At 53.2% G+C, this 12880-nt stretch overlaps 1 protein-coding gene across 2 annotated transcripts; it reads left to right on the top strand.

Annotated features, from left to right (window-relative positions):
* The first annotated feature begins 970 nt into the window (after window positions 1–970).
* Window positions 971–7954, top strand: EFNB3 (ephrin B3). 2 transcript variants are annotated; one of them, XM_016154771.2, is made up of 6 exons: window positions 971–2190; window positions 4404–4696; window positions 4891–4983; window positions 5096–5200; window positions 5650–5850; window positions 6841–7954. In XM_016154771.2, exons 1-6 carry the CDS (start codon window positions 2069–2071, stop codon window positions 6858–6860), a joined length of 834 nt encoding a protein of 277 aa, XP_016010257.1. In that variant the 5' UTR covers window positions 971–2068; the 3' UTR covers window positions 6861–7954. The 2 variants fall into 2 exon arrangements, with proteins under 2 accessions (XP_016010257.1, XP_016010256.1); XM_016154770.2 differs by having other exon boundaries at window positions 5650–6981.
* Window positions 7955–12880: the final 4926 nt, after the last annotated feature.

The following is a 12880-nucleotide window of genomic DNA, read 5'->3' as shown; positions in this document are numbered from 1 at the left end:
GGTACTTGTGGGCTCCCTTGTCTAGCAGCAGTTGGGACTGGCATATTGTTTCTGGAACCAGGATAGAGGTGGGACTAGGTTGTAGCCAATGGGACTGCTGAGCTTGGTGTGAAGTCAAGTGAGTGGGGGGTGGGGCTTCATGCCATTGACTGGTTGGTTGCCAGGCAACTTGGTAAACTGAAGGGGAGAGCCTGTTTGAAATCTCACTCCCAAGGTTGGGGTGGCAAGGGTCAAAGTGAATCGTGGCTGAGCAAGAGTGGCGGGAGCTGTGTGTCAGACTGTTGGGTGTGACCGTGTGAGACTGCAGACAGTGACAGACAAGACACCCGCTCACTTGCGCTCAACACTGTTTAGCATCATCCAGCAGCAGAGGGACCATTACTCAGCTCTGGGGGAAGGGAAGCAGGAGCACCCGCTTCCCCTTTCCTGGACTCCCCCAGGAGGCAAGTGACTGAGTAGCTAGAGTCAAGGACACGTGAAAGAGTAAAGGTGCTGAAAAACAGACTCGATTCTGCATTCCCCATTAGATGCTGGACAAGGGCAAGAGTCTCATTCAGCAGCTGTCACTGGTTTTATTTCTCCATATATCTGCTGTCTGGGGGTTGGGGGGGTGTTATTTCAAGCAGAGACTCCTCCCACAAACATACCCTGCCAAACACTTGGGGGGGGGGGCTTTGAATAAAAACTGTCAGCAAGGTATTTGATTTTGGACCTCATAATCAAAGGGAAGGGACCGAAGGCCTGTGACAGCTCAATCGGAGAGGAATGTCACTGCCCAGGGGTGCTGAAAGCTAGGGTTCTTACACCCAAAAAGGCAAACCCTTCTCCCTTCCCCTAGGATAATTGGAAACAGCCCTTCCAGCTGAATGTGGGTATGGAGTTGTAGGTACTCCCTTTCTTCTCTCAGCCCTATTTCTCCCTACAACCATCCAAGAAGGGCCCAAGTTTACAACACCCCCACCCACCCCCCACTCCCCACCCCCAGTGATCTCACTTTTCACCCAGCTCCCAAATAGCAGTAAAGTGTACAAGAAGCTGTGATAGAAGAGACCCCAGGAGCAGGAGTTCAGCAACCCGAGTTTGGTTCCTAGCTTTATCCTCGACTTGCTGTATGACCTTGGGCAAGTTCTGGGGGGCCTCCCTGAGCCTCAGTTTCTTCATCACTACAATGGGGATCCTTTAGCCCCGCCCCTTCCACCTCACACAGGTAGTCGTGACAATCAACTCAGCCCACTTGGTAAAGTGTGAAGCCTCCAAGGTTATTATTCTCTCCAGATCTCCCTGGAGCAGTGTTGTTGTTTTTTGGTGGGGGGACTCAAAGGCAGCGGGGGCGAAACAGGCTGGGATCCTGAGATGGAAAGGGCGAGACCCTTTCTGGATCCGAGAGAGGAAGATTACGAGCGCTCCAGCGATACGAGGGCAGAAGGGGAGACCAGCAGAAACAGCCAGGAACTAGTCTCAGAGACAAAGGGGGCATGAGAGACCACGCCAGGGAGCAAGGATGTTCGGCAGGGTGAGGCAGCGGGAGGTGTGGGATGTGAGGAAGGTGTGGGGGCGTGGGCTGCGGGATCCTGCTGCCCGCTCCTCAAGCTCCAGCTCCGGTTTTTCCCTCCGCCATCCTCTCCCCCTCCCCGCCTCTCTTTTAACTCCCCCTCCCGGGTTTGGGACTGGTTTCCTCCCTTAGCCCGCTGCCCTCAATCCCGGCGGGGCTGGGGCTCCGTCTCGGTGCCCCCTTCTTCCCTCCTTCGTCCGGCGCCCCATGCCATTCCTGCCGGGTCCCCAGCTCCCCCAGTCCCCGACTTACGCCCGTTCACCAACACCGTGGTGCTGGAGCCTGGGCCGGGTCGTAGGGCGCCTGCAGACCGCCCCTGGAAGGGCTCTTACAGGCTGAGCGCTCCGGAGTGGAGCACCGGCAGAGCAAGAAGCGGGTCCGCGTAGGAGCGGGGCGGGTGGGGCGTCAGCCACCCGGGAGGTCGGGCAGAATAGCCGGGGCAGCTAAGGCAGTCACCCCAGGGGGTGAGCGACTTTGGAGGAGTTGGTGCCCCGCCCCCCAGGCCTTGGCGGGGTCATGGGGGCCCCCCATTCTAGGCCGGGGGGCGTGCGAGTCGGGGCCCTGCTGCTGCTCGGCTTTTGGGGGCTGGTGTCTGGGCTCAGCCTGGAGCCTGTCTACTGGAATTCGGCGAATAAGAGGTGAGCGGTCCGGGCTGGGGAGACCCCACTTCCTCCGGGAAGGTAGGGTGGAAAGCTTTGGGGACTTTGGGGGTTGCATTCTCTGAGCTGGGAAGAGGCTGGAAGGAGGGTGCTGGTGCTATGCTGGAAGCTGATGGGTAACTAGATGGAGGTGATTTTGGGAGCCAGACTCCTGAGTTGCACACAGAGCTGGATGTGGGTGGTGATATTCAGGTGTTGAGAGTTTGAAGGACCTCAAAGGGCAAGCATATGAAAGTTCACGGGGAGCGGGGATGGCAGTGGAGTGGTTATGTGGGTTTGTGGGAGACTTGCTTGATGTCGGGGGCTGGGCTTGAAGGGAGCCTGGTTAATGTCAGCTCTCAGGAGAGCAGCTGAGTAGGTGCTGCTGAAGCGTTGAGGGGAAGGGCAGGGTGCCTCTCTCCCTAGAAGGGACTCAGTGTTGTAGATGGGAGGGAAGGGGGCTCAGTTTGGGGGCTCTAGGGACAACTCCCCCAAGACATCTTGACTCATCACACAGTCGGTCTCTCAACTCTTGCCCACAGCCAGAGGGTCAATTAGCTCTTGGTGGAACAATTCCCAACCAAAAGAGAGTCCTGTGTTTCTGGCTTGGGGACTTCTTTCTGGAAGAAGCCTGGAGCCCCCTAAAGCCTCTGCTTTTGCCCTCTTGCATCTGGAGTCCTGAGGTCTCCATTGCTTCCTCCCCCATCTTTGCTGCAAACTCTTCCATCAGACCAGACCTTCTGTTCAGCGGCATGCTCGCTTTGCTCTGAAAAAAGGCCAGGGGTCAAATGAAACTTCAAGCCACACAGAGTAGGACAGGACCCACGGAAGGTCATCTGGGTCCTTTGCCTCCATGCAGATCCTACTCCCCATTAGTTCTGTGTTTTGAAAAATTCCTACTTCCCTGGGGAGGCTGTGCGAAGCCATGGGAAGAGGGTGGGCTTTGGAGCTCATCAAATCCTAAAGTCTTAATCCTAGCTCAACATCTTTCAACTGTGTGGTTTTGGGCACATTACTTAACCTTTCTGAGTTTGTATCCTCAATCCTTACAGCTTTTATGAGGATTAGAGGTAAGGTATTGGAACATATTATATACTCATTAGAGGAGAACTAGGATTATTGCCCTTCCTCTCTGTACTTAACAGCCTCCATCACATTTCCCTCTTCTGGCCTCCCTCCCATATACATCTCTTTGGGTATAACCTCAACTCTCTTTTCTCTATTCATTCTCTATTCATTCTCCTACCTGTCAGCTCCCAGCTGCAGTTTGAGTATCATGTGCAGCTTGAGGACATTAGGCTTATGCTGACAGAGTTAAGAAAAGGGGATTAGGGTGTTCTAGGTGCTCTTTGGAATGTTGGATGGGAAGGAATGGATCATTTGAGAATCTGGGAAGATACTGAGCAACAGTCCCCTGGGACCCAGTTCTGAGACCCTGTCTGCTGTTAATGCACAAGGAGGGGCTGCAGTCATTGTCAATAGTGGCTTTGCTGGGTCAGTGGATGCCTGGGCTGAGGGAGATGTGGGCTTGTATTGGCTGTGGTTAGAAGAGTCAGCTCCTTGAATTCCAAAGCAATGGGGGCACTTTCCCTAATGAGTCTGAGACCTGGGAGAGGAGGAGTACTGACCAGGAAAATGTCTGGGGCACCTGGCCCCCAGACCCTCGTTCCAATTAGCCCCATTTAGGGCCATTTCCAGACCAGGCATTTGCCTCCTGTTATGTCGCTTTGCTAACTTGGGACACTGATTAGGATCACTCCTGACCCCGACACCTCTGCCTTGAAATCCCTGAAATTTGGTGGTGGCCTGGGGGAGGAGAGGCTCTACCCTCATGGTTGACTGCCATGGAATAGTGAAATCACCTGGGAGGGGTGGGCTGTGTGGTTCCAGAGAGGCCAGCTCCTTGGTAACTGGCATCTTGTTGCCACGGCAACAGGGCTGGTGATGGAGCAAGAGATGGCAGTGTGCATGTGGTGAGGGCGGACTGAAGAGTGCATTTGGGCACACCAAGGGGCAGGAGACCTCTGAGCCTGGCTTCCTGCTGATTCCGACATGAGCTTACAGAGTCTTTAGTGCCTGCTCTGTCAGAACAGACTTTCCACGCAGACAAAGGCTAGGCTGCCCTGCAGGGATGTGGGGTGAGGGAGGAGAAGCTCTGGAGGCCAGACCTCTGACACCTCTCCCTCTTGTCCACTTTGCCCTCCTCTGTATAGGTTCCAGGCAGAGGGTGGTTATGTGCTCTACCCTCAGATTGGGGACCGGCTAGACCTGCTCTGTCCCCGGGCCCGGCCTCCTGGCCCCCACTCCTCTCCTAATTATGAGTTCTACAAGCTGTATCTGGTAGGGGGTGCCCAAGGTCGACGTTGTGAGGCACCCCCTGCCCCAAACCTCCTTCTCACTTGTGACCGGCCAGACCTGGATCTCCGCTTCACCATCAAGTTCCAGGAGTATAGCCCTAACCTCTGGGGCCACGAGTTCCGCTCACACCACGATTACTACATAATTGGTACTGCTGGGCAGAGGGCAAGGTTGAGTGGGGTGACACTCCTGGGATCAAGGGCAGATGAGGGAGGAAATTTCTAAAGCCAAGAGAGAGATCCCTTATACCTTTGGGTGGTGGTTGGGCCAGGACATGGGGACAGAACTGAAGCTACACTCTGGGGTGCTAACTTTTTCCTCCCTGTGGCTCTTTTCTCCCAGCCACATCAGATGGAACCCGAGAAGGCCTAGAGAGTTTACAGGGAGGTGTGTGCCTTACCAGAGGCATGAAGGTGCTTCTCCGAGTGGGACAAAGTGAGTGTGGCTGGGGCATACCTCCTAGGATCTGAGGGAGGTTGGGGCAGTACCATCATGGTCAGGAGGCTGCTGTCTCAGTCTCTCTCTTTTGGGTCTTCCCCATCTCCAGGTCCCCGAGGAGGGGCTGCTCCACGAAAACCTGTGTCTGAAATGCCCATGGAAAGAGACCGAGGGGCAGCCCACAGCCTAGAGCCTGGGAACGAGAATGTGCCAGGTAGGAACTAGGGGTCCAGCCTTCTGCCTTCCCCAGCCTGTTCTGCTCTTGGACCCCAGCTTCCCTGCCTTTACCCTCTCTCTCCCTCTTAAGTCTTTTTTTTTTTGGGGGGGGGTGGGGGTAGGGATGATATCAGAAAGAGGAGAAGAAAGGATGGGAGGGTGGGAGGAGAATGGAAGCCAAATGAGGAAAAGACTCAATTAGAACTAATTAGCCATGTTAGTGCTTCAATCAGTGCTGTCAGAGAAGTGGGGAGGACTCCTTGGCATGGAGCTAAAGGGCTGGACACACCTGGATTCTGATCTGGGCTTGTGGGGGGAGGTGGGATCCCCAAGAGGCCTGGGCACTGCTGGGGAAGCCCACGGGGACCCCCAAGGCTGGGTGTCCAGATACCCAGGTGGCTCCTTCAGCCCCTCCTCCTCTTTCCTCCTTCATCCCTTCCCCGCCAGGTGACCCCACCAGCAATGCAACCTCCCGGGGTGCTGAAGGCCCCCTGCCCCCTCCCAGCATGCCTGCAGTGGCTGGGGCAGCAGGGGGGCTGGCGCTGCTCTTGCTGGGCGTGGCAGGGGCTGGGGGTGCCATGTGTTGGCGGAGACGGCGGGCCAAGCCTTCGGAGAGTCGCCACCCTGGTCCTGGCTCCTTTGGGAGGGGTGGGTCTCTGGGCCTTGGGGGTGGAGGTGGGATGGGACCTAGGGAGGCTGAGCCAGGAGAACTAGGGATAGCTCTGAGGGGCGGTGGGGCTGCAGAACCCCCATTCTGTCCCCACTATGAGAAGGTGAGTGGTGACTATGGGCATCCTGTGTACATTGTGCAGGATGGGCCCCCCCAGAGTCCTCCAAACATCTACTACAAGGTATGAGGGCTCCTCCTACCTAACTCTCCTGGATCTAACCCTTCTTGGGGTGCTCCTCCAGTATAATTTGTGGTTGGAGGGACACCTCTAGTATCTCCTTGGCTCCCTTTGCCCCACCAGCTCCTTTTCTCCTCCTGGCTGTTGCCCTCTTCTCTACTTGTAGGTTTCCTTGAGACTTCCACTGAATCACCTCCTGTCCTATGGTTGGCCATGTGTGCCCTCTCTGTCTCTGTGTTCCTGGGTCCTATTCCTTTGGGGAGGGAACGAGACTCAGCCTCTTCTTCTGACCATGACCCAGTAATCCTTGCTCCCCTTACCCACTGAGAGCTGGTGGGGGTAACAGTCTGTCTTTTGGTTGGCACCGCTTTCTTTCTGCCTCACACCGTTTTCCTCTTTCTCTTCCTCTTCTTCTTCTTCTCCTCCTCCTCCCTCCTCCCTTCTCTCTCCCCTGCCCTCTTCTGTCTCTAGATTTGTTCTTCTCCAGCATCATCCTCCCTACATCTCCTTTTACCCTCTTGGCTTCTTATCCTGTGCCTCTCCCATCTCATGGGTAGGGGCATCAAAGCTTTTCTCCCCTGAGCTTTCTCTTCTGACCTCTCACCAACCACTCAGTCTGCCAAAAATGGGGGCCTTATGGGGAAGGCTCTGGCACTCCACTCCTGTTCAGGGCATGGGTAGCAGGGCCTTCTTCTCTGCCCTGCCCTAGGCCTCTACATACTTACTCCAGCCATTTGGGGTGGTTGGGTCACAACAGCTACCATGAGAAGAAGTGTTCTGTTTTGTACAGTGGCCAATAGCAAGATATGAACCAGTCGGGACACATATGGACTTGGTCTGATGCTGAATGGGCCACTTGGAACAGGAAGTGACTTGCTCCAGACAAGAAGTGGCCAGGCCTGGACAGAAGTGGCCTGGGAAGTGGCAGAAGCAGAGCAGCAGGAACTGGAAGTGCCTTCATCCAGGACAGGAAGTAGCACTTCTGAAATAGGAAGTGGTCTGGCTGGAAATCGAAGTGGCTTAGTCTGGGGAGTGGGGAGGGGGTAGGGTGGGGTGCGGGGGGGAGATGGATGGTTCTTACTCTGTGGAGAAGGGGATGCAGGAAGAGCTTCCTGTTTCAGGAGGAAGCTGGATCTTACTGACTGTAAGAAGATAGGGTGGACTGAGGAGGATTTTCCTAGTATTCAGTGGCACTTCCCAGAATCCCCCTTCCCTTGTTCTCTGTGCTGCTTTTAAGACAGATAAGATGACTACCATCTCCTGTGGCAGGCCCAATTTGTCTTGTTCTACTCCATTTCCATACCCCAATATAAACTCTGTTACTCAACAGAACTATCCCAAGAATTATGTGTTGTCCCATAGTAACCCAGATGGCTGTCTTGGTTATTACATCCTCCATTTTCTACTCTTCAGATTCAACACAGCTCCCTTCTTAGTGACCAAAATGGTGGCCTACTGACTGGTCTAGTTGATAGTGGGACTTAGCAACTGACACTGTTTTCATAGTGACCAGCTTATACCTCTTCCTGCCCTCTAGTACACAATTGGGTATTGCCTCAGTTTCCTCCCAGCTCAGTTTCATTAGATCGGAGCTGCCATTGGGCACCAAGTCGGCCACCTCAATCACCAGCCAACATGGTTGCTTTGTCCACCAGAGGTTAAGTCATCTCTCTGGTATAGTTCCCAGCTCCTTCCTGATTTTTCTGATTGCTCCATCCAGGGAACAGGAAGTTGATGTTGCCATGGGGGAGGTGACGGGGTATGGCTGTCACCTCGATAGTTTTACTGTAAAAGGGAATTTTGAACAACAAAAACCAAAAAAAGAATAAAAAACTTCAAAAGTTGACAAGAAGGCTGGAGAATGACTGGACATGAATTGGGACAGAGAACTGGTGGTTAGAATGGCTTTTAAGCTCAGGGTTGGATCGAAGGAAACAAAGGGTAAGGATAGGGAAAGGGTTGAGTTGGAGGGGTGAGATGGGCAGTGCTGGGAATGGGAAATGGGCTGGGTGAGAAAAGCAGTCACCTCCAGGGAAGGGAGAGGGGAACCCAGGCAGGAGCAGGAGTTGCCAGTACATCCGGGGCAGGGGCGGGGGAAGGGGAGGTACATGTGAATATAGGTTTAGATGTGGGGAAAGCCTGAGTCTATTGCTAAACCAAAGCACCAGAGACAAGGCAAATCTCAATTAGAAACAAAAATATATTCACGTGTTAGAGTCTATTCACCACCTCTGCCCAAGACACCTCTGATGTAAGTAGTTTTGCTATGAGAAGACTGGGTGTGGCTACCCGGAAGACTCAAGCTGCCTGTCCCTTGGCCCCCTGTATACCCATATCTTAGGCTATTCTCCCCTAAAAAGCCTGGGTGCCCAGCCCCCTAGACTCAGACCCATTATCCAACTACAAAAGCAGCCATCCGGAGCATTGGAGCATCGTTGAAGCCAGTTGGCAGGGGTCACAACCTCTGCCTTGTCTGCCCCTCCCCTGATTCTAGGTCCCCTCCTGCTGTCTTCCATCTGCCTGGAGGTCAAGGGGTCCTCCTGCTCCTCTGTCCAGTGGGACCCTTGCCCTTCTCCCTGTCTGAGCAAGATGCCTGGGTCCTGAGAGGTACAGGTTCTGTAGGAGGGAAGTTGAAAACTGAGAGGCCAGGTGCTGGAGCTGTCTGGAATATACAGTATTCTGAACCCAAAATGGAGCTGCCCGAGGTGGGGAAGCTTGAGGGGGGTGGAAGGGCTGGTCCCTTGCCCCTTAGTGGGGGTTTGTTGTCATGGCAACATCCCTTTCTCCACACAATGGGAAGCCCCCCTCAGCCTCCCGCGTGGATGAAGCCGACAGCCCCATCGCTGGCTATCAGCCTCAGGGACTTGGCAACCGTCACTATGGCAACCCAGAGCTCAGCAACAGGGCCCAATGAGAAAGGGAGGGGTCCAAGACTGGGGCAGGGCTGTATGTAAGAGGGGCAAGGGAGCCAAAGGAGACACCCCCTATACATACATCTAGAGGCACTGGTGGAGAGACAAGAGGGAAGAGAAGGGAAGAACAGTCTCCGTGACAAACACCTCACCAAAGCACCATCATAACATGCTGAGAGACAGGAAGACACCTGGGGACAGATGCACAGCTGGGGAGAGGAACAACACATTCTGCATAGCACCCTGGGACACACCCCCTTGGAGTATTGGCATCTATAGACTCCCTCCCACCCCCAACATTAATAACATAAGACTTATATCCTCCCACATGTGTAGTGACTTGTATATCTTTTGAGTTATTTGAAAGCGCTGGTGACTTCCACACAGAACAACATATGCCATACTATTTGCTTTCTGAGCACAAATACACACTCTCCTAAAGTAACAACTACAACAAAGCAAATAGGAAGACATTCATTCATTCATTCATTCATTCACTCAACAACATATTAAGTGTCTACTTTGTTCCAGGGAGTGTTTCAGACACTGGGAGTATATAGTGAATAAGTCAAAGTCCCTGCTTTTGTGAGGTCCACATTTTTGTGGGGAACAACAAAACATTTCTAGTAGTGATAAGTGGTATAAACGAAACAGTATCGGGATGAAGAGGATGGAGAGTAACGAGGAGATGCTTTAGATTAGGTCAGGAAGGTCCCTTTGAAGAGTTGACATTTGATAAGAACCTTGAATAATGCAGAATAAGGCATGCAGTCCAAGAAAGGGTATGTCATACCCAACAATGGGAACAGAAGTGCAAAGCAGAGAGGTGAAATCTTGGCATGTTTGGGAATAGTGAGGACATCATAACCTCACATACATTCCAGATGTGTCCTGTCCTTCTCCAGCCTCCACCTAGAGGGGAGCAAGTCACTTAGGGTCTAGAATCTAAACTTAGGAAGTTGACCTAACTCAGTCTTCTATTTCTTCTCCCTTTAGTTCTTATGTGTATGCGAGTTGTGTTTTCCTTGACTAAATTTTAAGCTCTTGGAGGGCAAGGATGGTGCTCTGAGCTTCTTGGGGGCTGTGGTACAGCTGCTGGTACAGAGTCTAGAGCAGGCAAACAAGAGCAGAAACAAAGGAACTAAGAGGGCTGGGGATCACAGAAGTGTAAGTTTTGGGAGCTGTGCTGTAGAAGAAGGTCAAACTTTGCCACACCTTGCAAACAGAAACAGGATATAAATGAAGTTGAAGTGTGTGTGTGTGTTTGCGTATGTGGTTCATGTTAGGGGTTTTAAGGGGAGGGGAATAGAGCAAAAAAGTTTGCAGTGGGAATTTCTGATGGGGAATGGTTGACATCACAACTAGACTTTCAATGAGAATGAAAAGTGAGCTTCCTAAGGGGCTACCTGGGGAATCACAAACATGGCGCACTCCCTCCCCATGGAAAGTTTCAAGATCTGTAGTCAGGCTGGAAGAAATGTCGCAGGGTGGTTTGGAGGCAAGGGGCTAGCTGGGATGGACTCAGAGAGTTGGGCGGGGGTCGGAAAAAGGATGCAGCATAAATGGGAGCGAAAACTGGGCAGCAGGAGAGAAATTTGAAAGGTAGTGGAGAAGATGGAGTCCTGAAAGCAGTTTTGTGGGGACTAGGTCCCAGGTACCCTGATTCCGACAGGCAGTTGAAACATTCGGTGTCCTCGTTCTTCTTCCCCAGTTGTCATCAGAAACTCTGGCAATAGCTCCCTCCAACCTCAGTGACTACTAGTGGTGGTGGGGAGATTGAGCAGCCTCAGGGGGCGGCAGCTGGTGAGTGGGGAGGAATCTGTGTGCTCAGCAAACAACAGCCTCAGTGCCCAGTAGCTGCCTCCTCTCTCATCAATCAGCCCCAGCCAAATGTCCTTACATTCTCATCACCCCAAGGGGACTGGGGCTGGGCCAGGGTCCCCAGGGGAGTGAGATGGGGATGGGTGGGGGAAGGTGGGAGTGGTGCTTGGCTTTCCAACTCTTGGTCTGTGTTCTCTCCTCTCCTGGAAGCTCTTCATGTCATGGCCTTTACCATCGGGAGGGCATCAGCTACAAATCACTTGTGGGGGTCTGCAGGAGGGAGGTTGTGGGGAAGAGGGATGAGTCAGGGATGAAGAAGAATCTACTCTGGTTCTCACGGGACTAGTCCAGGGCACAGTCTGCAAGGAAGCTGTTGGCACAGAGGCCTGGTCCCCCCAGCTGGCCTCTCCATCCCTGACTGATGCTCTAGACAGCAGGGTGAGATCTCGACCCCCTGAATGTCCTCTCTTCCCACCTTCTTCTAGCCCCCAGCCCTCACTCTCCACTTCCCACCAAGATCCAGAGGTCTGGCCTCCAGCTCACCCCAAATCTGTTGCTCCCCATTGGGGACTGGGGCCTCCAGACCTTAGCCTCGGGCTCATTTTCCCCCTCCTCAGCCCTTGCTCCCCTCAGGGACCCAGGCGTCCTGCCCACTCCCTTCACCATAACAACCATTCTTTGGGAGTTGCTTAAGACTTTAATATCATTTCATTAAGTCAGCTAGTTCAGAGAAGGTTGAGGGCACAAAGAGACTGTGGTGGGCAAAAGAGAGCTCAAGGTAGGGGGGAAGCAAGGGAAGAGCCCCTTCTCTCCGTGGAGATGGCTCTGAGAAATCAAATATTGACAGTGAGAGAACAGAACTTATTAAAGCTAGGACAGGGGTGTGTGTAGGGGGAGCTGTGGGAATGGCCAAATGCCTGGGTTCTGAGGGTAATGAGGTTCTGGGAGGAGAGAAAAGCCTGAGACTGAGAGGATACAGTAGGACTACGAGTACAACTTTCCTGCCCCTTTCTTTTGGGAGGTAGAGTCTTGCTCCCTAGGCTTTTTTTTCAGCTGTCCCCTAGAGTCCCTGGGGAGGAGACCCCCACCACAGCTGTGGTTGGCCCCCCTTTATCCAGTCCCCCTACCTCCACCTCTGTTGATGAGCTTTGGCAGCGTTTAATCGGATTGAGCAGTAATTAGCAAAGCGAGATGTTTGATTACCTATTTAGCATAATGTAGGGGGCTGGGATCCCTAGGCACAGCCAAGGTTGGTGGGGGGTGGGAGTCAGAAAAGAAATGGGGTCTACATAACAGTTTATCCTGAGGGAGCCATGAGCCCTGTCTATAAGGCTCCCCACCCCAGGACTCCCCTCAGATCTTTACACCTTAGAGACTTTTCCCTGTGGGATCAGACCAATCATGTTGCTTCTCTTTGCCACCCACTGCCTATCTGATTAGAGGATCACCCATTTAACCCTGCTTGCTGTGCAGCTGGTTTTGGGATGTGGCAGGAACCCTCTCCTTCAGTTCTTGTCCTCAGCAACAGGAGTTTGAGCTGGGCAGGTAGCCACAGATCAGAGCTCAGAAACCCACCTTAAAGATAATGGTGGTGGTGGTGGGGTGCCAAGGGCAGGGGCTGTCAATTCTAGAAATAAAGATAGAATAGGTGGGATGGTGAGGTCAGGGTTGGGTCTGGGTGTGGGTTAATCCACTGGTCCTTCAAGAGTACTAGAGACCGCCACTCCTGGCAGTGCCAGACTGGCATAATGAGACCTGTCAGGTGTAAATACCCACCAAGAAAAGGGAGAACTGAGGTGCCAGCTTCTCTTCTCATCCAGCAAAGAAAATGTCATCAATTTAGTTCTTCATGGAAATGCAATCAGTGGGCTCTCTGCTGGCTTTGTCTTAATTAGGCACTATTGATGGAAGCAGGGAGGGTGCCTTCCCATCCCCCTAGACCAGCTTCGTCCCTGAATCTCCCAGGCCTGTCTGAAACTTCCCCAGACCCAGGTACAATTCGAGTCTTCTAGGCGCCGCTTCCTGAGGCCCCGCTCCGCAGCGCCCCCTAGCAGCGGTTGAGATCTGCCCCTCCAATCACACCCCTCACCTCTCGCT

The sequence above is a fragment of the Rousettus aegyptiacus genome, unplaced genomic scaffold (assembly GCF_014176215.1).
Source record: "Rousettus aegyptiacus isolate mRouAeg1 unplaced genomic scaffold, mRouAeg1.p scaffold_m13_p_6, whole genome shotgun sequence".
Taxonomy (NCBI): domain Eukaryota; kingdom Metazoa; phylum Chordata; class Mammalia; order Chiroptera; family Pteropodidae; genus Rousettus; species Rousettus aegyptiacus.
The sequence above is the reverse complement of the archived record's forward strand: the minus strand, read 5'-3'. Positions and strand labels throughout refer to the sequence as shown.